Source organism: Musa acuminata, chromosome BXJ2-3 (genome assembly GCF_036884655.1).
Source record: "Musa acuminata AAA Group cultivar baxijiao chromosome BXJ2-3, Cavendish_Baxijiao_AAA, whole genome shotgun sequence".
In the NCBI taxonomy this organism is placed as follows: domain Eukaryota; kingdom Viridiplantae; phylum Streptophyta; class Magnoliopsida; order Zingiberales; family Musaceae; genus Musa; species Musa acuminata.
In genome coordinates, this window is record NC_088340.1 from 4,290,950 (window position 1) to 4,317,966 (window position 27,017).

The following is a 27,017-nucleotide window of genomic DNA, read 5'->3' on the forward strand; positions in this document are numbered from 1 at the left end:
CGTCGCAAGGGTTCGACCGACCTCGGCGACCAGCTCAACCGACTTAAGACTCTCGATATCGACCCGTGGACCCGACCGTACTGACTCATTAGCCACGACGCATTAGTTCACCAACAATATACATAAAAAAAAAATGGTGGAAACTTTGTGGCTACGAATGCTTGAAATAATTGACTTCAAGCCACTGCACCACTCAAGTCCAACCTTGGAAGCTTTGTCAAGCTAAAGAAGAAGAAGAAAGAGCTGCCATCTCCAAACCGTCCTTCCATGGTTGCGAGTGCAAGCTTCTTCTTCCCACGGTGGACTCCTTCATACAACATGGCATAGAGAGAAGGGTGTTTCATCCAACAAAATTATTAGATTTCATGAAAGGGAGGTTGACCTCCCTCTTTACACGCAGAGAGAGCATTTTGATTTGGATGTAAGAATTTACAAGGAGATTTGAAGAGAAAAAAAAATAAGGGAAAAATATTTCTATTATCTCATAAATTTTTTTTTTGTTGTCTTTCTTGTTTCATGTTAAGCAATTTAATTGTTGGAAAACTAAATGGAGACACTAAATCCCAAACAATTGCCACTTTTATTTGGTTTTACCACGAATCTTGATGCATGTGTTGTGGTCACTCGCTCGACGTTTACCGTCATGTTCTCGGCTTCACCGGGCCGCAGTAGAGAGGCAGCTGCTCGACCGCGCGAGTGAGCTGCGGGTGGAGTCGCTGCCGTCGTCCTTCACCGTCCCCCTGCGAGGGCTGGTTGGTGTTGACCGCGTCGCCCGGGGCGAGTCGAGGCTGCGGCGGAAGAGCTGCCGCAAGGCGGCGATCATGGGCTCGGCGGTGTTGACGGGTGGCCGCGCGGCGCGGAAGCTCTCGGAGAAGCTCGTGTGGCGGACGAGCGCCTCCTCCGTGGACATCCGCCGCCCCGCGCGGCCGATCTCGTCCTCCACGGCCTCGCCGCAGAGGCCGCACACCCACCGCCCGCTGAACCGGCCCCGGACCGCCTCGACGTACGCCGGCGTGCACTCCTCCGTCAGCCCGCAACACTCGCACACCGCCGACACCACCTCCGGCCTCGCCTCGCCGCCCCGCACATCGTCCGACATCACTCGAAAATCCTATCTATCTTCCACCACCGTGCAGTCCGAGACAGCCGCGAACAGAGCCAAAAACAAAAAGGAAATCACGCTACGTCTCCTCCTCCCACTGCGATCACCTCCGCTGCTAACGCCGGTGGCATTGCGAGGCCCATAAGGAAATCATCTCCGTGGCGATGGAGTCGACTGCGAGACGGGGTCTTATGCTTGGTAGGACTGGAGATGGATCCGCTGGCCAATGATTGGTAGGCACAGTGGATGCCGTCGCAATCTTGAGACTTGCGACATTGAACACAATTAAGAATCTAAGAAGATAATGAAGGTTCATTTAATTGCTCAATCAATAGAGATATGACAACTATTGATTGAGAAATCTGATTAGGTTCATTTAATGTCAAATTATCCTTGTAGATTTTGACACCAAATGCTTGCTTACTCCTAAAACACAAAATATATGAACCTTTTTTCTTTCTTTCTTTCTTTCATTAGGACTAAATATAACAGCACGTGAATAAGACAATGGGATTCTCCCAAGAGACACCCACCACCAAGGCTTTGGTGTGTGAGCAAGAGAAAGGAACGAGGGTGGTCCTCATTGGCCAATTATTGAGGGTGAATCGACTAATAAAAGAGATGTGAGTGATCTATGCAATGAGGTTAATCAAAGCTGTGGGTGCTTAGATAAATACTTACTTGTATCATATCCTTTGAGCTTCCATAGATGATCATGTGTTTATACTTTATATTAGTAACACTAAAAATCACAAATGAGGTGATTAAATCAGGACATTGTAATGATATTATTTTAGTTAGATATGTAATTATTATTATATATTTTTTCAACTCAAAGCATATGTAAATATATTTATTTTTTTTCATCATGTATGATAGCTTCACCAACAAAACAAACCATGTCTTTAATTGAGCTTCCACTTTTATGACACACAAAAACAGGTTCATGTGCAACACGTGCCACGTCAAATCAATGGAAGCTCACATCAAAGTGGTGGGACCAGCCAATTCAAGCCTCGGTGGCACACATCGGACCGAACATGTTTGATCTCTTTGTATGGTGTCCAAGGAAAAGTCTTGTGATGGAATTGATTGATGTGGCGATGGAGCCTTATCCGCCGGAGGTGCGCTTCAATTCAGCGCAGCGGTTGTGTTGGTTGTGGCGAGGGGACAGCCACCGTCTCGTGCTCTTTTGTTTAAGCAGAAATGCTGCAACACGTTTCAGTATAAAATCCATTGGATTTTGCTGTTTGGAGTTTAATTATAGATCAGTCTTTCTCTACTTACTATTTGCAACGCGATACCTGTATGTCATAAATTAATTTTCGAAGAATCTAATGATAGAGCATATTCTGGATCCTGATCACGTCACGACCCACGCACGTCACGCCCTTGCCGAGTCCGAGTCAGCACGAAGGCTGACTTCTCGCATTGAATCGAAGCCCGTACAGGGAAGCACCCCCTCGGCAAGTCCCGTCTCGGAAAGCTCGGGACGACATCGTATGACGCCGTTCCGCGCATACTGGGCGGCGATCGCATGAAGGTACCATCTCGTTACTCGGAGGATCGGTCGTCACGCCAAATCTACGTACAATCGATCCTCGAGCAATAGTATAAAAGCCCCTGATCGAAACCTGACCAGAGAGAGAAAAAAAGAGAGGACAAACAGACTACTGACTCAATCTCCGAGGGGCCCAAGCTAGAAATCTCTCGACCACGGCCTGTGTGCAGGAACCCGGACATGCGGCCGCCCTGGTTTTATCAATGTACAGTTTTATCAATTCATCTGTAAATGTACACCTAATCTGACACAATGAAGCACTTGCTCCAACTGATAACATATGTTGCTGTCCTAAACAAAGTTCCAAACGCCGTGATATGCAAGTTCACAAAACTATGGCAAACATAAAAATTAAGTAGCTTTACCATCGAGCACAATGTCACTAAATTTAGCATTTGAATCATCACAAGGAAAGATGCAAAACGCAATGCTGAGAATATAAAATAAGGAATATAAATTAGTAAAGTGGTTTCATCTTCCACAGTAGAGTTATTGTGTGCAAACACCATTTGAAATGGTTTAGATCTTTAGAACAATAATTACATCGAGAAACATGAATACGATGAACTTATCTGCTTGCTTATATTAACTCCTCCAGTAGAAACCATATCTTTGTTTCTTGGACTTCCCAATCTGAATAGATATCAAATATAGGAATGAAGAGGAGGGAAGAAGGAAGGGTTCAAATATCTAATATTTCAATCCAGAGTAACACCAGTTGATTACCACCAGGCAGCTCAGGATGTGCTCCTTCAGCAACCAGCGGCCTTGAGGAAGTTATCGAAGGGGCTTGATGCTGGAAGCTGATATAACTGGGGCTGGTAATGGTACCCGACAGCACAAAAAGATGCAGTGCTGGTAGGGGCTTGATATGTGTATGAAACAATGTTCGGCTCAAGGAAGGGATTTCCAATCTGCAATACCAGCGAAGCTGAACTTAGTGCATGAAGGTGCAGAAACAATGTCACACATGTAGGTTGTGTCTAAATCACAGTTACAGAATGAATGATAAACCTCAAGACCATCTTAAGTTTATAAGAAAAAAACAATTGTTTATGGTTAAAATTTTAGGAAATCCACAAAAGAGAATAAAATATTGAGTTCTTTAGCAAAGTATTTCAGAGGCAAGAAAATATTCCAGAACTATTAGTCCAGACAGAGTACTTGGAATTAAATAGAATGTAAAACCCGGGAGATTTGAGGCTCTATGGAAGGCAATATATTATAAGTCAATCACATTCTCGGAGACGATATAAAAGCTAAAGGTCAAAAGTAAATTCTTCGAATTTTTTCTGGTAGTATAGCAAAGAGGAGAAAAAAACATGAAAGCATCAAATTATAAGACGAATGAATAATGAAAATATGCACACTTAATTATATATTAATTTATTAACATAATTCTATACCAAACCCAGTGTAAAACTTTCCATACCCATTGAGAAGTTTCTGTGCACGAGTATAGGGATATTGTCACTTCATTCTGATTTTGTGAATTGCCACTCAAAATGATGTCCGGTTTCTGTTGGGCACTCATGAAGATGGATAATTTTTGCTGCTTCCCCATCAGAAGAGCCTCACAGTTGCCAGCCATTTCTCCAAATGGTATATTACAGTTGTTTGACACCGATAATCTTCCAACTTGCCACGCTGTCTCCAGAACCTGCACCATTATATATTTTTTCAAATGTTAACTATAATAGAAAAGTTATCGAAGGTTCATGCATGGAAAAATATGTACAGTGCTTGGTGTCATTGCTTAAAAATTAAAATAAACTGAACACATACAAGGGTTTAAAGCTTGTCAAATTTGTTGGAAGAATAAGGGTAATAATTTTCTTCCATGTCCAGTAATGGTGGATTATAAATATATGATATATGCTATCACATGAATTAACTGATGTCCCTAAATCCTTATTTTGTTCTGAACTCCATATATAGGCTCTGCTTCAGTAATCTTATTGTTTCAGCAAAACAAATCAACCAAAAAATCTTTCGAAAATAATTGAAGCTAATGACAAAAGCTAACAACAAAAAAATTTTGCTGTGTCAATCAAGATATAGCAGAAACTCGTTACTTGTGTTGCCAAGGTGCCCCATAGAATTTGGATGATAAGAATAAGTTGCTTGTACATAGAGTCATAGCAAGAAAAAATGATTCTCTTTAATGAGAATGATCATATGATTTCATTGAAAAATAGTAAAGTGAGCATTTGAAAGGCACCCGGATTTACAATGTCTTTTAAAGAAAAGCGATCGCTAGAAGTCAGCTAGAATAACAGATTATCAACAGCTACTATGAACTTGTCAACCCTGGTTCAATTGAAGTTTTGACAATAAAGAACGTTATGCCATAAATTTAGTGAATACAGTATCACTGACTTATGAAACAGAATAGGACAAAGATTGTCATCATCAGTCATGGTTGTGTAACATGCTATTCTTAGAACGTCATATATTTGTATCAACAAGACAACATTGTCTCATCAGAAGGCAAATACAACAATGTTATCACAGAAAATACAGGAAAATTAAATGCTTTGACAGCCTAAGGCGATTTGGTAAGAAGGTTTAGGATGAGGTGCCACCCAAACAAACAATGACTGCTGCAGACCAACAAGTAGCATTATATGCAAGTTGAGGAACTGCCAATTATTAATCAATATCATTGTTAGTTTAAGAACAGGGCATAATCATCCAAGACTTTAAGCACACATGGGTATATTCAGTATCTTATGCAATAAAGAAAATTTGGAATAGTGGAAACAAGCCTTCCCAATATGAATCTAGCAAATTCTAGCAAATAAGCAGAAGAAACCATAGATTTTCATTATATCTGGAAATGAGTTAAGGGCGACTATGATGGTACAGTCCTGGCATGGTCTTGTCTGGAAGTCATAAAGGCAGCTTTTACAACAGATTTCATTCTTCCATACTCAACCAAAGTAAGATATATAAAGTGAAGCTAGTTGGCTTCCTATTCATGTTAGAAACTATATGCTTCATCTTCCAAACTGACCAGAAGAGAAAGTCAAAAGATTGTTATTTTTAAGTCATATTTCATATTTTCTACTTGGTTACTCGAGTACCCAGTGATATATATATATATATATATTACAAAATCATATGAATCTCCAACATATGTTAGTCCTATCCAAATCAGATGACATAATGGTGATAGATGGAGGACATAAAAAGAATAGGAAGGATTCGCCCTAGTAGATCCGAGTAAAGTTTGTTCAGAATCAGTAATACACAAAGTTTAAAAGATCACAAAGGAAGTTGGTCTACTAAATCTTCCAAAAAAGACCAGACTGATTGTCCTATAAGTTTCATCCTAGGATCCATTTTGACAAATTCACCTAATGACCAGGTTATACTTGATGGTGAAAGGGTTGTTCAAGTATGAAGGAAATGTATCATTAGGAAGCACCGATGGACTGAATTCTGACACCAGAACATGTCATATACTATGACTCAAAGTTACTGAAGAGGGTCACGCATTGTGAACATACCGATTCTAGTATCTGATTGACACTCAGAAGGTTGTTCTTCACTGTCAACTGTGATTCAGAATCTGCGGGATTCTCAAATGATTCAGTGAAGTCATCATCTATTGCAAGAAGTGCAGGCATGACCTGAAAAAATGGAAACCGATCAACTTCAAGTATTGCATTTATCACCAAATAATCCGAAATCATCTAATTTTCCATACCTCTTGAGATTTCAAGTCTTTCTTTGAGCACAATGGGGAATTAAAACCAGGTAGTTCAATAAATTGAGCCCCTAGCGGACAAACATCATCTGGTGAAAAATCACTAAGGAGCTGTTTCTTTAGAGTAGATAACTCTGACTGCACAGACACAACGAAATCAACAACCATTATAGATGAACCTATACTACAAAGACAGTATGGTAAAAAAGCAATCTGAAAGCTGACAGTGATTACATCTGGTAGATCTCCTAAACTATTGACAATCATGGAAACCATAGCCTCTGTTGAGACATGTCCTGCTGTTGTTATTGCTGAAAGAGACTCCAAAGAAGCATTGTCATCCTCTTTTGACCCATAGACTTGTATTTGATTATCAGCAGCAGCTTTTGAAACTTCCAATCTGCAGTCCTCGACCAAGTGGAGGAATGGATCAACCTAAAAGACATCACATATTATGAAGGTTAATATTTTCTTAGAATCAACTCAGCATTAAATATCAGAATTCAAAATTGTGCAAATCATGGAGTGGATGTAGCTTGCATACAGAAGTTTAAGCTACCACTAAAATAACTAAAATATACATCAAGTAAGAAATGGTGGTTGCTGATTATTCCATAAACGTCAGAAGAGTTCTACTGCAATTTAAATTATTATATGATCAACACCAAGTAAAGACCCTGACACAATCAATGTCATACTTAAAGCTGAAGCAGTAGTGTCTATAAATTGTGGGTAAACAACTTATAATGTGACAACTTGAGAAGTTCTCTGCGAAACAAATATTATTTTTGTATTGCATCAAAGAAATCATTCTTATCCTATCTGATTTCTGGTGCAATATGCAAGTAATATCAAGTATTTAAACAAAGTAATTAAGGATAATCTAATGCCAGAAAGCTGATGATAAACTGCTCACCATCCTTTCTGTGAGTGATGACCTAGCTGTCGGAATAAGAGGTGCAATATTGAAAGCCTTTGAAGAAAACACAATCATTGAAGTCGCCAATGTAAAAAGAGATCGGCGGCGTGATGGTGACAGTGAACCTGCAAAGTGTGAATGCACCATCAGGTATTGTGACTTTGTGATCAATAAAGTGACAATTCGAGAAAATTGAATAGGAAGTGTAAACTTGTACTATGTCAGGAAGGAATATATGCCAAGACATTTTTCAAAGGAATTGCCAACTAAACAAATTAGCACATCAATTGTAATGGCTAGTTAGCTACTCCATAAATTCTGTTAAAAAATCATGAAGGTTCATATATACCACAGGGCACAGACTTAGTTCAGTATATGGTGTCATTATACAAGAAATTGCATGTGTTACAAGCAGCTTAGATGTGAGAACCAATTCATAGATCAATAACCAAGAAAGAAAAATAAAGACATTTAAGAATAGAAAACCTGGAGCAAAAGATGGCTCCTTTGTAAATTTAGGAGCTATAGTAGTTAGTTTCCTTTTCATTAAAAAAAAAAAATTCATGACTTATACAATGACTATGCTTAAAATTTTAAAAAAGGTTGCAGAACTTCAAAATTTACCTCCTCTCCTAAGCGAAACGTCTCTAATCGAAAAGGCAAGCTGAAAGCTACGGGTCAAAATCTCATGAATCGAATTCTGCATCTAAAACATTCATAAGAAAAATAAGCACAAAATATTAACACAATCTGTTATATAGACATAGAAATCCATATAGTTCTATAATTCAGACAGATTCAAAATGGCATCTAAAGCCAAAGGTTTACAACAATAAAACTTCTGAAACTGTTACTGTGCTTATTAAAGAACTAAAACAACAGAACCACCAAAAGATGTCCGCTATGGTGGAGATGGCCAAAAGACTATAAGACTATAATGGAACTGTTCCAATTATATGAAGCAGTGTAACCAAAAAGAACCTGACCTATGTACAATTTGCAATATTGTGACCAAAAAGCTATTCTAAAAATATATACACCAGTTCTATGTTAAAATTATTATTTTGTCATCCAAAATCTCATCCATATCCAGTTTTTTACTGTCAATCCACATAGGCAACATAATAGTACATACAAGATTTATCCTATATACAACTTGCAAAGCATTCCCTATAATCCTCTAAGAAACACATCAGCCACTCAACCATCCACCTCATGCATGAAGATACATACATCTCATCATAAACCATGGATGTCTAAGGAAAATAAAGGTCATCCATGGAGCAAGAATCTATCATGAGGCTTTACAAGAGAAATGATCTTTCTTATAGAAAGATGATCTTTCTATAAAAAAATGGTTACATGTCAACAGTCATTTAAGAAATCAATTGCAAGAAGTAAAGAAATTCAATGATCTTTCTTATAGAAATACCAAACAATATTCCCAAATGTTGCAGTGGTTTATGTTTCAGTATCCAGAAGGACTAGGATCTTGCTATAACTACTGAAAGACCCATTGGTTAAATCATAATAGAATACATTAAACTTGTTTCTCTTAACCATATACAAGTATCTGTATTTATGGGGCAAATTCTGAGTTGAGAACATCAGCTCTCAGGTGGTGAACCTGGGGGGGCTGATATCACTTCTCTTTTCCCTTCCTTTGTTGTCTAGACCTTCATGCTTCTATGTAAAACCTATTGTACACATGAAAGTTGACCAATGGAATTCATATACTACAAAAATGCTAATAAATTAGTCAAATTATTTTTTCTTTGTTCTTCATCCGGTTTTAATTTGTTTTTTGCTTCCAAACTTAATAGGTAATGAAAGCTTGTTAAAAGAGAACCGGACCTAGAAAGTAATGGGAAAATATAATCAATAATTCCTTTTTTGTAGTGAGATTTAACCAAAAACAGCAAAGAAAAAGATGTTCTATTATTATGGAATCACACTAAAATGGTCCTCCCCAAACCCTGCTTGGCGGGAGTCTCATGCAATAGATACGCCCTTTTTACGGAATCACGCTAGATAAAAGAAGTGGAAACTAATAACAACTACTACAACCATGATTTAATTAAAGCCTAAATGGTCTTGTCATCGATATGTATGCATATATATTTGCACAAAAACATGAACTTACATGTTCATGTTACATCCTCTCCAGCTAACATAATCATAATCCTATGATAAGAAGTTTGGCTTCGACTGATGAATATTTTACTTGCAAAATCTCACATGATATATTGAATTTAGTTACCTTATCTCGAGAAAAAATAAGTACCAAGCTGTACGTATGAGCGATAGCTTGATAATTTTCTGGTGTATTTTCAGGTGAGATTGCTTGAACCCAGATGGAAGAAAGCATAAGCATGATTTGCCGACTGCTCAATGTGAGAAAAGTTGGTTCCTGAGATCACAGAAATCATCAAATACATATAAAGAAAGATACCTGAAGAAGTTCTAGTGATACTATATTGATAAAACTCAATATGAGTCAGTATTGAATATACCATGTCCATGCTAGAATTACTAGAAAGATTTGGGTCTGCACTGGGAATTAAAGAATTGGTTCTTATGCTATGAACTCGACTTCGAGATGATTGCAGCTTATGAAATTTTACGTCACTGTTGCCAACTGATAGCCCATCATCACTTTGAGCTCTATTCACATTGTTTTGAAGCCCAGTCTGACGGAAAGAAAACTTTTCTCGTCTTAACTTGCCAAATAGAGCAGCTGAAGATGAAAACACAGAGACAGTCCTTGAGAGCGTCCTCTGAATGTCATGTATCTTTGGTGCTTCTGCAGTAGCTGAGCAAGGTCGGGGGCATACAGAAGATGGAACTAGAACAACAGAGAAGATGCGGTGTGCCTCAATATGTGTCAAACGATCTGGGAGAACCATTGCCAGGAGCAACTGATGAAACAGGGACTCAGGAAATGTCTACAAATATGCAGGAGGTGACAGTATCATTAGAAGTCAGAAAAACACTGTATAAGATAAGAAGATATATAATTGGAGCTCACCTTGTCCTTGTATGACAAATTTGGTAATGATGCAATTATCTGAGCTGTACGATAGACTGTAGAAATAGTTGATCTTGCAACTGATGCAGTTGATGAGATGTTCTCCAACATCATGGCCATTATGTCAAACAGAGGACCTGCATCACCAACCTAAGGAATAAAAATAACAAAATGTTTTAGTTAATATTGCAGGTATGATGGTTGCTGCCAATATTATGCAGAAACAGATGTTATTGCATGTATTTCCTACAAAATAATGGGAAGCATACCAATTTGAAGCATTCTTGATGCACCAGAATAAACAAAACACAGTAATAATTTTTTTTTTTGGTAAGTAACACAGTAATAAATTGTCGGATGATAAAACTAACCTTTTTAGATAACTGAGTTAGACATTCATCTATGGATTTTTGAAATCTTTTGTTCCATTTGGCCATGTCATCCCCCATTTCTGCTTTGTCAAGTGTGCTCTGCATGCTTTTACGCAAGTGCCTCACAAGATCACTTATTGCACTTATTACTGTTACTGATGTTTTAGCTTCTGAATTTTCAGCAAGGTGGGTTGTAACTTCAATGATGTTTAGCTGCATTTCTGGTTGTTTGAACACTGTCTTGTGCTCAAGATGCTTAATTAATATTGAAAACAATAGATGTGCATTTTGCCCTGGAAGAATAAAGGATCACAAAAATCAGATAAAAGAGAACTGTTTCATCACCAAATTTTTACAAAAAGAACTATTAAGCTGCTGATACAAATAACACATAGTAACATCATAACATACAAAAACAAAACATCTTCATACCATAATTTTCCATTACTACTTGCATTTCCAGGAGCACACAAAGAGCAAGCCCTTTATCAGGTGACCACATGTCATTATCATCAAAAAACCGGAACAAAGATTCTAGAACACGTCGAACTGTGGTTGCTTCTCTGGCTAACTTGGCCATGTTATGCAGGCATATCCTTGACCAGAAGTTGGAGCTCTTGGCTTCTTCACTATTCAGAGGAGAAAATAACATAAAGATGTATGCAATAAAATAAATTTTAGATGGAATCAATCATAGAATATTGCAGGGATAATGCCTTACGTAGTCAGACTTAGTTCACCTCGTGAGTCTACAATGCTTTTCCAAGAAGGAATCCTAGTGGCAACCGGAGAAGGACTTGCTTGACCTTCAGTATTACTAACTTCCTGTACCCACCTGTTTTCACTGACCTGGTCGCTCTTGTTGAGATCCTCAGATTTTTTATTCGACTTTTCATAATTCTCCAAGACTACTGAAACAACCTGCATCATTATCAAAGATAACAATTAGAGCATTCATTCATGGAGGGTGGTGTTTAAATATCATTGCCACTGAAGCAAATTGGAAATTTATAGGGGAAGGGAATCAACAGTACATGTCATGACTCATAAGGACACTTGCAATTTCTCAATGTAATTGACAACACAGTTTAAAAAATCTTTGCGGTTGAAAGACAGCTAGGAATACCTATCATTTAGGAGTCATGCAAGCTTTCTAGGCAGAACTTCCTATTACAATGACAAAGGTTCTTTTGGATGTATACTTTTTCCCTTAATATTATTTAATGCTATAATGCCATACTTATCATGATGACATGATCCTTACTAAAAATGTGACGAACTTGCCCAAAAGATTATCAAAAGGCACTCACCTGGAGGTGGATATAACTTAAATACAATCCATATCAGAACATGTATCCCCATGGAATAAATAGGTGTATCAAACTTATTTTTCTTCCCAGAGACTGTAACTATGTATGGTCAAGACTCAAGAGTAATAAAATTCAGGCTCATGGACAAAAAATTATTTGCAAAGTATTGACAAATTATCTATTCAATTTAAACTAGCATCCATATTCATGTTTTCTTAATTAAATGGATGGAATATTATCATAAAATCCTTTTCAAAAGAATCATGCATATAAATTATGGTTAAGCAGCATTTCAGCGCATTTGAAAACTTAAAGAATCAAGATAATCTTACATTATCAAATTCTGCAGAGATGTGTGAGTATTCACCCATAAACCAAATCTGTGCAGTATAACAAATGTCAGTAAGTGCATAAACAACTAGCTTAATAAAATGAACAAGTGCTCAATAAAAAGAAGAACTATATTATGGTGGAGCAAAAATGTTCTGCAAACCATCAAATTGTGCAATATAACAAAGATTGCTGTTCAAGTTATCAATATATTCATAAAATTTAGGTAAACAGGGTTGTGAGCCCATCAACAATCTAACTTTATATGCAACTTTGCACAACATGTCAGGCAAAAAATTCCATGCTTTCTTATTTCACCTTAAAATTGATTTTGCATGCTATCTAGCACAACCCTGAGTTAGATAAATTTATGATCCAAGATGATGGAAGGATGTTGCTTGGCCAATATCATATTTATGACCACCTGCAATTTTTGCTTAACTATCATCCACCAAATGGTTATGTAAACATGACAGCAGCCACAACAAAGAATTCATAGCACAGAGACATGCCATTATAGTGCCTGATTTGTATACATTATGACTAGAATGGATCGACAGGATGCATATGCTAGTCTGGATTGGGTTTTGTGACAAATTGCCCTTTATTGGTATGTCCCATATTCTGGCATACTTGAAACTCAAATCCATGATATAATTTATAAAGAATAAAAGGTGCTTAGGAACAAGGTTAAAATGACAGTCTGGCACCAATACCAGCTGGCAGCTACACTGGTGTGATATTGGTATGAATCAATGTACCGACACTCAGTATAGATCGATACCACTTGGACTAGAGAGAAAGAGAAGTGTGGAAGGATAAGAGGAGGAAGAAGGAAGAGGAAGACAAGCAGAGGAGGAGGAGGAGGAAGTGGTGACCATTACAAGGAAAAGGTACAAACAATGACATAGAAAGGAGGAGGCAGCTGCGAGGCAGCAAAGAGGAGGGGAGAGAGAGATCGCATGAAAGAGAGAGAAAGGATGAGAGGAGAAAGAAAAAAAAACAGACATTAAAAGCTATAGAAAAAGTTAAGGATACAGACAGTAAAAAATTAAAAAAAAATTGATAGATTAAAAAGTTATCAAAAAGTATTAAAAAATAATTTAGGTACCAAGCAGTAAGCTTACCATTTGATACCCGAGGTCCTAACCAATAAAATTAGGTGGTACTCGTAGTAAGGTAACCATTCCAGACAGTAAACATACTAACATAGTATGAATTGAAACCAGACAAAAACCGGTGGTTCATGTACTAGTTTATGGTTGGATTGGCATATACCAAACTCATACTGATTGGTATTTGGTACGACCAGTTTTTCAAACCCAGGTTGGATTAGATCCTGTTATGAATCAGAGATTTCATAAACCCCTGGAAAAATGTTGAAATACTTTGCATATAAAGACAATTTCAGCTGGTAGAAATCATTTTTCTTGTCCTATCCAGCAGTAATTTTATACTTCTAGGAGCATCAGATGGAATCCAAGGAAATCCACATTTTGGCTACCCTTTTTTTGTCAAATAGAATCTAAAATAACTCTATGCTACGAAAAAGACAATGCAGCAGTTGAGGTCAGCACAAGTTTACAACATTCTTGTGCCTATGATTTGCAGACATCACCTTCCATATATTGCAGTTGATGTAAAAAGGATTTTGAAGTGCTCTATGGTGATTGATGAGTTGAAATTCTATTTACAAGCATCGGGAATTCCGAACAAGTATGAGAACACTATAAAGTATAAACTCAATTTGAATAATATAATTGATCCAAGAAGAACTTGGCAGAATCTTTGTCCTTTTCAAGGTCTTCATCCATCTAATTGAAGAATGGGAAAAGACTTCTCAATAAAGAAAGAAGGGACGAAAGCTTTTAACCAAACGACAGAAATTTTTCAATGAATTGACTGATAAAAACACTCTAAGCTGAAAGGATTTAAGTTTCAGAAGCTTTCATCCATGTCAAGCAAAGCTATTTGTTCTGTCAGGTTTCTGGTATTTTAATAAGGGTAATTTAGGAATATAGGATCCTTCAAATAGTGTAGGCATCTGTTTGATCCACAGTGTTTTGCACTGTTTTCATGTCGCAGTCTTTTTTCTGATGGTTTTAGTCTTTTAGATCTCTTTTAGTTGGAAACAGCCTTTTATTCCATGTTTTCAGGCCTCTTTTAAACAGAACTGCCTTTTAAAGGCCCAAAGATTGAATCAGTTACATTAAATGCTCAAGTGATACTGTTTTCAGCGAGAGTCAATCCTCTAAAGATCTTAAAAGAACTGAACCAGCCTTTAAGTTTTGGACATTGTCGCCTCCATCACCTCATTGCATCATCACCACCACTTGCTTCATTGTCATCACAGCCCATGTCTCATTGCAGATTCATGATTCACAATAGAGAGAAGAAGATGAGAGAATTTAGATTTTAGACATGAGGTATTGTTTATCTTATCATATATAGGTGTTTTATACCTTTTTCTTTGCCTTTTGGATTTCTGCTCCAATGGCACACACACACACACACATATACATATATATATAAAAAGCGGAAAAAGGGTATAAAGCACCTATATCTGATTCATGTCTAAATTCTCTCATCATCGTCTCTCTATTGTGAATCTACGAATCTGCAATGAGACACGGGCTGTGATGGCAATGAAGCAAGCGATGCTGATGATGCAATGAGGTGACAATGTCCAAATATGGGTGTTCTATACCTTTTTTTTCGCCTTTTGTATTTCTGCTCCAATGGCACATTGACTGTGCTAACATAGGACACAGCACATATATATGTATATGTATGTATGTATATATATATATATATATATATATATATATATATATATATATATATATATATATATATATATATATATATGTATGTATATGTATATGTATATGTATATATAGATATAGATATATATGTATATATGTGTGTGTGTGTGTATATATATATATATATATATATATATATGTATGTATGTATGTATGTATGTATGTATGTATGTATATACATACATACATACATGCATACACATACATACATACATGCATGCATATATACATACATATATACACAAGGTTTTCAATTTCGATGTATACCACTCGGTACAAGCGATACGTACTGGTCCAAGAGGATACCGATATGTAGATCGCTCTCTACCGAGTGGTACCAGTGTTTTGACCCTATATCAGGCGATACGAGGTTTGTATCAGGTGGTAACGATCGAAATCCAACTATTACCGAGGCGTATTGGTCGATATGCCTCGGATTTTGAATGTTATTGAGGTGTACCGATCGGTATGCCTTGGGTTTCGATTGTTACTAAGGCATACCTGTTGGTACGCCTTGTTATTTTTGGAGGTTTTTTAGAAATTTTTGGGCGTACCAACCTAGTGTACCGTCGGTATGCCTCGGTACATACCATATTGAGCAAGGCTCGGTATACCGATGCAAACCGAAATTGAAAACCTTGTATATGCATACATATATATATACATATATAGATACATAGATATATACATATACACATATATATATGTATGTATATATATATGTGTGTATATATATATATATGTATATATATATGTATATATATTTATATACACATATATATATATATATACATATATATACACATATATACATATATATGCATATATATACCTATGCACATATACATACACATATATAATCTGTTAGGCAGAAGTTCACCAACTTATATGCCCATACCTATGTGAATTGTCCAGCAATAGTGTTTCAAAAGTAAAGAGAAGTATTGCCCCCATATTGAAGGAAATTACCATTGAAGAAAGGGCTCGCAGTCCTGCAGCACGCATATCATTTGCCCTCTCATCCTCCCCCATTTCCTGAGCAAGCTCGCACAGTTTTGGAATTAGGCCTTCCAAATTGAACATATATGTGCCATCTATCTGAGATACAACAATAGAAAAACACTAACCTTCATTAGGTGTTCCTTCATTAAATTGCAGTAAGTAATATGAAAGAAAAGGCTAACCTGGCATATAACAAAGTCAAAAATAGTATGGCATCCTATAATACACATCTCATCCTGTCTTCTCTGATCAAGAAGTGTGCATATAATGGTTAATAAGCTGCTAGCAAAAAGTGGCCTGCAACAGATACATTTTGAATTCAGTTAGTCCAGTTTTATTAGTGATTGGTGAATTCTTGAATTAGTGAAGAACGAAGAAAGTTCCACTTCCATGCTACTGCAAGAAAACAATAACACTTTTTCGTGAGAGTATATTGTTAAGCTTAACATTATATAATGCTAAAGTTAATGGAGACAAGAAGCAATTCCAAATATAGAGTATCTATGAAATAATAATGTAGGGAAGAAAATGTAAAGCCTGGTTTGCAATGATGTACCAAAATTGCTTGAATTTAAGTGGAAATGCTGTCAAGATCAGTCCAAAAATGGAAAACCTTGTTTAAGACTAATTTATTTGAAAGCAATGCCTAGTTGCCTACTCATAAGTTTTGAAAGGCAGTTGAGATTAAAAAGTATTATAGTGTGGTGTTGGTAGAACTAGAAGTACCAAATATTCTGTGTGCTCTTCACTGTTTATAAATTTGAGTACTACTAGCAGTCCTTGAACGGTTGTCACATAATGTTAAATCCTGGTGGTTGTTGTTAACACCTTATTCATCCAATTGCTGCCCACACTACAAAAGGTGCATGATTATGAGCCAATCAACTATCGTTGGTAATTACCTGTTGTTAAGAATCCAACCTGACAGTTCTCTGGTTGGCTAATACTCACTTTGTTCCACAACCCAGTGACAGTCATCTCTTGATTAAAACTCCAGTCAAACTTATTGTCGGTTGGCTTAGGCTACTTTTATGTGCTAATAATTATCCAAATTAGAGGGCCCTATGACAAAATTTTATATCAGAATATAGAATTTATAATAAATGCAAACATATCTAAGTTCGTAAATATGCACACTTAGTGAGAGGTGACAGTAAAGTTCCTAGATGTTCTCCCTATCCAATAGAATGAAATTCTTAGTCTAGGAAAGAAAAATTAATTTCTCCCTTTACAGACATCTCAACAAACAATATACTCATATAAAGATAAGGTTTTAACTTTTAAATACTGACCGGACCATGATATATCAAGCCTTAATTACTGGTACAATGAAGTACTAATATCAAAATGTATAGCTTGACACCACTAGACCACAATATATCAAGCCTTAATTACTGGTCCAATGAAGTACTAAAACCAAAATGTATAATTTGACACCAGTACATATACAGCTCATTTTTATTCTTTTTGTTATGTTATTCGATGTTTCCAGGCAGTACCACATCAATATATTGCCCAATATACCAGTATCATACCAGTCTGATAGGCAACTGGGCAGGTAATTATATATAATCGAAGAGTTACCATGAAAAGCACCATATAAATCTCATGACAAAACTAATATGGAAAATGAAATTTAACTAGGCATTAGATCTGTCTCAGTGAATTATAAGAGCAATTCTAGAAAAGGAAATAAATTGGAAGTGTTAATTTGTTCCCCCAGAGGATTCAAATCTTAGAATTCTACCAACTTTGGTAACTACGAAATGGTATGATACTGATATATCGGATGGTACATTGATCTGTTTCATCCGGTATTACTTAATAAAATAATTAATTAATAAAATATGATAATGTGTTGATATCAAGCTATATGTTTCAGTATTGGTACTTGGTTGGATCAGTGAAAACTGGTCCTATTGCCGGGTATGGTTGAGACATAAAACATTGGTTTCTCCAAAATGTGAAATATGCATTTCCAATCATAAGAGTTTGTCTTGTAAACTCCCTAAAAGTGTTTTCCCTTTATGATTTTAGTCACTGATGCTATTTAAAGTTGATTCAGATTAAATAAGAGAATTCCAAATAGTGTAATGTCATCAAAGTGTGTGCATAACTGCATATTGCTGTCCAATAAATTTTACAAAGTTTTGACCTGTTCCAACACTCAAAGACATGCCATCATGGTTCTAGCTGAAGGTTAGACTCCTTCAATTCCCAAAAAAAACAGCCCCAAGCTTTCCTGTGTTTGGCTCTGTCATTTGCCAATTTGATAATTCCCTTGATATGCAGAAAGTGCTCTTCTTCATTTTGATTATGACTTATGCAAGGAAAAATTAAAAAGTCATTTGAGCTCCTTAATGGATCATACAGTGCATGGTTAAAGACCAATCTCCAATATTCAAAACTTACCAAATAAATGTGGTTAATTCAGAAATGAAATTACATAGTTTCCTTCAAAATTTTTAGAGGCCTGGTTAGTTTATAAAAGCAAATAAATAACTGCTACTAAACATCATATCATATGTAGTTTAGACATTCAGTGGGGTTATACTATGGCTACAATGTGGGACAATCCAGTTTAATGTTATCTATGGAACCTTGTAAGTATTTAGCAATAACAAGAGTTAGTTTATACTCTATAGGTCATCTCATAATTGTGTTATTGTTTTTAAGAAACTGAAAATGATCTGCATTGGAATAGTATTTTATATGATTTAGAAAGCATAAATTGTGTTTAATTGTTTATCTAGCTTTATAATAAAGAAAAGAGCATGATAAAAGATCCCATAAACAAATCAATCAGTGGAGATAATATCGTAGTGCGATAAGGCTACCACGGATAAGAACCAAATGTGTATCAAGTGATCATCTCACATGACAAACTATTGTTGGTCTTAGTTATAAATGACAATATCACTTAGGGAAACACAAACTTGAGATTCTCAGTATGCAAGGGTATATGGAAAGAAAGGCTTGGACGATAATTGTACTTATGTTGCTCTCCAAAATTGGAAAATTCCGGGAGGATGCTGTTGTACATATGAACTTAGTAACCTACTCTGGGGAGACATATGAGAGGATATACCAAATTACAAATATAAGATAGTCAGTTTTCTATAACATTACTGTTTTGTATTTTGTTTAAAAATATGTAATAACATCTAATGGCTGTCCTCCAGAAATTAAGATATCTAAGCACTAACAAATTTCATTTATGAAGAACTTTGATTGTTGTTGTACGTTGCATGTTTAATTTGAAAAACAGAGATATGACTTGTCAAATAATTTCAGCCCCTTTAACACATATAGTTGAAAATTCTTAATCATCTTCATGGCTTCGCCAAAAAGCATCACTTAAACCCAGAATTATCTTCCATGATCTATCATCTTTTTGTATTTCTTGGCTACAACAATGTGGATATCACAATAAACCAGATAGTGCAGAAACTTAAGCCATTGCACCTTAATTCCAGGTCCTTCATACTTGCCTATATAACTGTGATAATGTTAAAGTAAAACTATAACAATATGATCATTGGTCACATAAATGTCAAACCTCACAAAACGATCTAAAATCAGTTTAAGCAAGGTGAGGAAAACAAGAAATTTGGAGACAAAGTCAGTAGTGATGGCACCTTCATAAGAACTTGGATATAATAATGTGTAATGTGCTTATTTGGAGCTTGTATAATTCTGTGGAACTTTCATTCAATTGATCCTAAAACTGCCTACCTGTTCCCAATTTTCTCTTTTGGCAACCACTAGTTTATGTAAGAATTTTTTTCTGTACAATAATTAAACAAATCTTGATACATTATGCAAAAAGATATATCCTCAACAGAATTATAAAAAATGGCCTTGCATTATTTAACAAAACTAGAATGAAATACAGAATCAGAAAGCATGCAGTTGATTGATAAGAAGAAAACTTACATCTGCTCCTTACAAGAGACTAATAATTTCCGGTAAATGCACAGGACGACTTTAACTGTGCCAAAGTGCTCAAGCCTCAATTCCTTGTAAAATTTCTGTTCCAGATAACTCGTTATCTGTTCAAAAAATTTCACATTCTCAGATTTAAATTGCATCAACAAAAAATAACAAACTGACGAAAAAAAGAATGCTTATTGTTTTACCTACCTAAAAAAATCCAATTAAAAACAAATCACAAACCGTGATAAGACTTTAAAAACTAAGAGGACTTATTTGTAAGAGATGATTGGCACATACATGTTTCTTAAAATAAAAATGCTACCAAGCAGTTCAGAACACATTGCTAACTTGAGCAAGCATTAGGAAATAGCACAGTTATGGTAGAAATGGGCAAAAGAAAAATGTCCACTAAGCACTGTGAACTTAATATGTCATCTCTATTTAATGTACTTCCCCAAATAAAATGTAACATGAAAAACATATAAAGAAGGCATACTTTCAAGACAATTCAAAGGAAAACTTCAAGAAGCTTAGTGGTGAAAGCAGGATATAAAACTTCTTCTTTTGACACTAATTATTTCTCTTCTCTATCTGCTATCAAGAGAAGCTAGAAAGAAACTTTGGGTCATGGGTAAAGGACATCAAATAATTAAACAACTTGCCGTATGTTGTGTGTGTGATGATGACGAAGTTGGTTTTTGATTCATGCCTAACAAGAAAAAGGGTAACAGAAATTACCTTCGGAATTCGTAATGGATTCCTGGAAACATATTCACACAGTTTGCTGATTTTTCGATCGTTTGGCTCTTCGTCCTGTAAGATAAGTCACAACATTTCCTTTGACAATCAACCAAAAAAGAAAAATGCATTTTAATAAATGTCACTTTGTGGCTAGACAAAAATCATACGAGGGTGGAAAGGTGAATGAACATTATTTCTCTTACATTTTCTCAAAAATGTTTCTAAACAATTGAACAAAAATATGTTGGATAATGCAAGCATTACAAGAGCCTCGAACATTGGAACTTTTCAGGAACAAAAATGTATCCTGTTGTCAAAATGAAGAGGCACAACTGAGATCGATTGACACCAAAGAAAACATTAAAATTTGTCTTGATGGTACACACCAGTGTTTTGCTAGAACCATATGTGATGTTGGCATAGCTCAGAATGCAGCCATGCTGAAACAAATGTGCCATTGAAACCAATAAATGGGGAAAAGAAAAGAAGAGAGGAGGGAGAACACTTATGTGCTTAGGCTACTCTTTGGTAGTTTCTACAGCTCTACCACAGCTATAATTCAATGGGCAAGGGATTGACAGAGGTGGCTTTAAGCTTAGACATGTGACAAATCGAAGAGGATCCATCATGGATCAGAAATCCAACGAACATATTAGGGTTTGGTTTATAGTCACTAGGGTTCAAGTTATATGCCTGGACCTGTCTTAGATTAAGTATGGGCTTGGTTTGTCATTCGAACTCATGGATCAGTTTAGCTAGCTGGAGTTAGTATATATGGAAAGACAAAGTTTGCAATACTATCCAATGTAATTCGGTATGGGCACTATTTACTAGTTCGACAACTCACCAGCAAAAGGAACATGTAAACCAGGTGGTACATAGTTTTTTTTTTTCAACTGTTTTTCAGATTTTTTTCGAAACTTGGTACATATCGGCATATCAACGCCCGTCCGGGCTAGGACCTGTCTGGTACCCAAAATTAAAAATCTTTTCGAAAAAAACTACTCAAAATCAACAATTCACCGGTCATTCCATAACTAGAACAATATGTGACACCTGGTAAGGAGTGGCAGGGCTGAATATATTAAAGGATAACAATTTTGAGCTGTATGGTTTAAGCCATTTCACAAGCAGAATTGGTACAGAAAATAGAAGCCCATAATTTTTTTTATCAGATAAGGATGCTTAATAGAAAAATTCAGCAACCAGCATCATATACAGTTAATGTTTCTGTTTTCCTACTAACACAAGATATAACCATCTTTTCATAATTTTCACATATTACATGGTTGAACAGTTCCATCAACACAATAAGATTTCTTTTCAAAAAGCTATAGATTTTCTATTTGGGCAGCTAGAACCAATGACTTACAATTTGGATATCCACATGACATTATACTTAATAGAAAGAAAGATCCAATCTGTTCAATCATATGAACAAGAATGCAAACCTCCTCCTAAGTCCTGACAATATAATTGATTCAAGGCATAAAGAGAATGTCTCATCGGATATTAAGAAATCCAAAAGCATGCTTTCTCCAATTGTTTATAATACATTAGCAAGTTTGTGTTTTTAAGACACATGATTTGTAGTCATGTGATAACATCATGCAGGATGCTAGATGCTTTTCCTAAATACAGCCTACAAAACTACATCTAGTAATCTCTCCTCAGCATGTGATACTCAAGAATTTACCCCCTTAATGAACAGCCCCCTCTTTTCTGCATAATACTGATCACAAGGTCATGACTTTTTTAATGACTAATTTTGTTTGCAAACTCCATTAGGTAACTCTGAAGGAGATCTGCATGAATCTGTATAAATTTCATATGGTTCTTAGTTCTTACATTGTACCTCTTCTTTCATGAATGGTGAATCATGAAGCACTAGTTCTCTGTATTATGTTCTGCACTCCACTACCCTAAACCTCCATAAGAAAGCAACCAAAAATCCACAAAAAACAACATGCACCTAAGAAAAATCGAGACACTGCATAGTTAAAACACCTAAGAAAATCCCATCTTGTGATATTGTAAATGTTAGTAACTTTGTTCTAGATTGTATATGACACGAAACCATGAAAATTACCTACATTTCTATTCATGATCCCTCTCCGGTTAGTAACTTTGCTTGTTGATAAAAATATATAGAGGCAGAATTCATGAGTGAGATGCCTAGGAACATAGCAAGGGTGGTGCATGTGGCAATGTCGACAACCTCTGATTCATTTTACTGCCAAAATGATTACTTTGATCTCTGTCATCTGAGAATGACATAATGGTATAAAATACATTGGATATTTACTTTTAACTTCAAGTTATATGTACCAAGAAAATGGACTTTGCGAGATACTGCTCCATCCTAGAGAAACACATGGCAATATCTCATTGAAGTGGTTTCCTGATTTAGTATTGATCAGTTTCAGGTGGAACCAGTTCTTTATGAGAAAAACTGAGTGAGACTTTATAGTGTCAAATAAAACAGATTACAGATATCAGAACTTGCGACCCTGTCGCCCAATCAAAACCCAAAGATGGCATTTACAGTTCGAGAGTGTAGCAAAGACCTGTTCAGGTATGTCTTAACTTTTCTCCACATTTATTTTGTCTTCCTTTTTTCATTTTACTCATACCAGACACCACACCAGATTGGTCCAAGCAATAATCAATACAGGACTGGCACATGATAATTAGTTCCTTCAGAAGTGCAATGTCCATGAAATAATACAAACTAAATCAACTCTTAATTACTTCAGAACAATCAAGGTAAAAATATATGCAGTATTTTAGTGATATCATATTATCACATAACATTCAGAAATGCAGTATACTAAGTAAAAGAAACAAAGAAAAAGGAAACTCACTTGGGATCGAGGAAAGATATCAGCTAGTAGCTTCTTGTATCGCTTCACTGGCTGCCGAGACCTAGTTCGTAAAGAAGGGCAAAAGATACATAGGCTTTCACAAGCAGGCATAATGCTCCTTGATACTACCCCCATCTTCCTAAACAAGTACTATTATGTCAAGGGGAGCCCTCAAATTATTGGTGTTAAACCTACATTGGTAATAAAGTCAGTGACTTATATATTCCAGCCATAAAAACATAACAAAATCACATCCATGATAAGACTCAAACTTAGGCGCAGAGGATGTAGCCTATCTAAATTTTCATTTTTTTGAGAGGAATTTCAAGTAAAACGATAGCTTCATCAAAGGGGGTTCACAAACAATTAACATATCAAGATTTTCAATGCCATCCCATTCAATTGAAAAATAACAAACAATTACCCTGCTCATTCCATATGTACACCTGTCATTGTACTTATTACCTACGTTCAACCTGGTTACAAGATTTACCGAATTTTTCCTGATAACAAATGCAATTGAACCAGAAAACCTAATGAACCACATTAAGAAACTTAGTCAGCGTTGCAAGATAACATACGGGAGACGAAATCAGGAGGGATTGAGGACGATAACAGGTGTTGGACCCTGCTCTGCACAATTCTTTCTCCAAAACGAAAGAAAGCAAGCAAAAACACAAAAAAAAAAAGGAGAAAGAAGAGCAGAACGGAAGGGAAGACTGGAATCGCTCCAACCTTTCCCCTCGCCCTTCTCCTCCTCCTCCTCCCCTTACTCCGCCTTCTGCGAAGCAGCGAGCGGTTCTTAGGCGAGAAACCTAAAGAGGAGAGGAGAGAGATAACAGGCGTGACCGTTTCAAGCCTTTTAAAAGAGCCCCAAAGACCTGTTAAAAACAAACGGAATTGCTTCCCGACTTACTCTATTTTCTACCCATTTCATTATTGGGGAAGATTTTCGGGCCCGGCTGGGCTTACAAGTGGGTCCCATAAAGAGGTGACATTGGTCACGACGAGGATTAGCGCGAGGGGTCGTAAGTGACGGTGGTGGGACGTGTATACCGTTGGACGTGCCGCCCACGTGTGGGGCCAACAATAGTTGCCCGCACCTCTAACGGTTTTGCACCATCCTTTAAGAGGACTCTCTCCATTAACTGACATCTGATTGCGTTTACCCGCGACGCAACGCTGGGCCCCATTGGAGACCAACGGTGAGGCCCGCCTCTCTTCTGAGAGTAATCCGTAATAGATGTGGCGTAATTAGTACTAAACTTGCCCAATCAAAACATAGGTATAGTTGTCTGGTAAGTCAAAACGTGTCGGAAAGATATTGTTCTTTCATTAATTAACTATCGATGCCACTTTGGTGTTATTAGCAATTTATTACATCGCCGTGGACAAAAATGTCAGAAGAAAAGGGAAAATAGGAGATTTGTATTGGCAACCTTTTTATTATTATTATTATTTACAACATAAATTTCTATTGGCAATCCATCCCATACAATCGATAACCTTTTTTAAAAATAATAAATTATTATATTTACTATTTATATTCTTGTATTATTAATTTATTTTTTATAATTTTTTATTTCATCCTTGTGGTCATTGTCATGTCACTCATCGTTCCCTTAACGTAATTAAAAAAAAGATGATATTTAATTTGTTTGCTCAACTTGTAGGATTTTGTTGTTCAAGAAACTATAGAAAACAGCAAATCTTTGAACCAAACCCAGAATTTGATCTACTTAATTTGTTTGATGAAGTGAGATCTAAGAGATTAAGTACCAAAAGGCAATAATTTTATGATCACAATTCACAAGCATATCATGTGATCGCCAATTCTAAAGCAAAAGCTTGTGGAGCTAAGAAGAAGATTTTATGGAGAGAAAAGCAAGGATATATATATATATATATATATATATATATATATATATATATATATATATATATATATAATCCTAATTCTTACATGTGAATGAGAAGATTAGAAGAGGGCGCAGTAATTGGCCGGGTGGCAGTTGACGGTGGTTACGGGAAAGAAGGGGGCGGTGAAGTAAGGCTCCATCACGAGCTGGGACTGGACGGCCTCGATCGACGCGGCGCCATCCATCAGATCCCTCACCAGCGCGGCGTGGCACGACCACAGCCGCGTCAGCGCCGCCCGGTACTTGGCTGCCAGACACCGCAGCCGCAGCCGGCGGAGGAGCCCCGCCAGGAGCCGCCGCCCGCGCCACCGCCACCCCCGCCGCGAGCCCAGCCGGACCACCGCCATCCTCCTCCTCCGCCGCGGCAGGCGGAGGACCGTGGGGCGACCGGGGAGGGCCGGCGGGCAGCGGCCGCCGTCGTTGGACGTGAGCATCCCGGTGGCGGAGAAGGCGAACGAACGATGGTCAAGACTCGAGTGCGCGAGGGAGGGTAGGCAGGCAAACGAGATGTAAAGCAAGTGGGGGACTGGGTTCTGCTCACTCGCGGTGAGACTGTCGTAACATGGCATGCTCCGATGGGATTAGTATAACAGCTGTTGGAGTAACACAGAAAAGATTAATTGGAGCAGTAACACAGAGCTCCACATATAAAAAAAGAACAAGCAAGAGCATCAAGATTTGGTGTCTTCCTGAGATCTTGCTGACATGATCTACTCTCTGTCCAGTGTCGAATGCAGTAAAGTCAAATGTGCAACTGTTCAGGTTGCCAAAACACTGCATCATTATTGCTGTCACTGTTACTGTGGATGGACACACCATCATGTAAACCTGATCTGGTATTTTGCTTTGCACACACAGAATACAGAGTTGGGTGGAGTTCCTGCACCCCTAAAAGGGACTTGAGATTTATCTTCGAAGCTCATCTTATTTCTGTGATGGCTTCCACTTGGAAGTCAGTCCTTCATATCTGAGACATGCTTATGAAATGGCAGACTTCTCTACGTTTCAGCATAGTTAACTTCATCCATTCTCTTTCCATGAAGAAGAATGATGTGAGTGCTGAGAACTTTCACGAGTGGTTGGCTAATCATCAACAGTGGTTCATAACTTGCAAGTGCTTAATTGTTTTTGGTGTTCATTCCGTTGGGCCTACCCAAATATTTCAATTATTTGCCGACATACTTTCTTGGATTGTCTGCATCTGGTTCGATGAAGACAGCAACCGGAAGGAAGAAGATGCTCTGCGTGATCCATTTGTGTGGATGCTCCTGAGACAGCACCAAAGATGTTACTGGTGCAGAAGAAACCATGGCATGGTCACAGGACTGTGATCAGTGATTGCTGCGACGCCTGTGGTTTGGAGATCTTCACACTTGTTCTTCGAGTATTCGCTGCCC

General features: G+C 37.0%; 2 protein-coding genes across 6 annotated transcripts; both read right to left on the minus strand.

Moving 5' to 3' along the window:
• Positions 1-338: 338 nt before the first annotated feature.
• On the minus strand, positions 339-1,277 carry LOC103977444 (uncharacterized). Its single transcript, XM_009392952.3, has one exon. It carries the CDS (start codon positions 1,097-1,099, stop codon positions 656-658), a length of 444 nt encoding a protein of 147 aa, XP_009391227.2. The 5' UTR covers positions 1,100-1,277; the 3' UTR covers positions 339-655.
• Positions 1,278-3,094: 1,817 nt separating this feature from the next.
• LOC103977445 (protein SEMI-ROLLED LEAF 2) lies at positions 3,095-26,189 on the minus strand. 5 transcript variants are annotated; one of them, XM_009392954.3, is made up of 20 exons: positions 25,665-26,189; positions 23,702-23,892; positions 20,835-20,909; positions 20,097-20,212; positions 16,343-16,457; positions 16,128-16,256; positions 12,336-12,383; positions 11,415-11,614; positions 11,126-11,322; positions 10,694-10,986; positions 10,323-10,472; positions 9,808-10,239; positions 9,555-9,704; positions 7,919-8,000; positions 7,292-7,419; positions 6,610-6,810; positions 6,376-6,513; positions 6,176-6,298; positions 4,096-4,323; positions 3,095-3,577 (listed from the first exon to the last, which is right to left on the minus strand). In XM_009392954.3, exons 2-20 carry the CDS (start codon positions 23,834-23,836, stop codon positions 3,416-3,418), a joined length of 3,102 nt encoding a protein of 1,033 aa, XP_009391229.2. In that variant the 5' UTR covers positions 23,837-23,892; positions 25,665-26,189; the 3' UTR covers positions 3,095-3,415. The 5 variants fall into 5 exon arrangements, with proteins under 5 accessions (XP_009391229.2, XP_018679637.2, XP_009391228.2 ...); XM_018824092.2 differs by lacking the exon at positions 25,665-26,189 and having other exon boundaries at positions 3,095-3,296; positions 3,390-3,577; positions 23,702-23,840; XM_009392953.3 differs by lacking the exon at positions 25,665-26,189 and adding an exon at positions 24,283-24,422 and having other exon boundaries at positions 3,257-3,577.
• Positions 26,190-27,017: the final 828 nt, after the last annotated feature.

Coding starts and splice junctions, on each gene's coding strand:
- LOC103977444 (XM_009392952.3), bottom strand. CDS start 1,099: ATGTCGGACGATGTGCGGGGCGGCGAGGCGAGGCCGGAGGTGGTGTCG.
- LOC103977445 (XM_009392954.3), bottom strand. CDS start 23,836: ATGGGGGTAGTATCAAGGAGCATTATGCCTGCTTGTGAAAGCCTATGT. Junction 20,213..20,834: donor ATCCATTACGAATTCCGAAG/GTAATTTCTGTT, acceptor TTTTTTGAACAG/ATAACGAGTTATCTGGAACA. Junction 7,420..7,918: donor CGTTTCGCTTAGGAGAGGAG/GTAAATTTTGAA, acceptor CACACTTTGCAG/GTTCACTGTCACCATCACGC.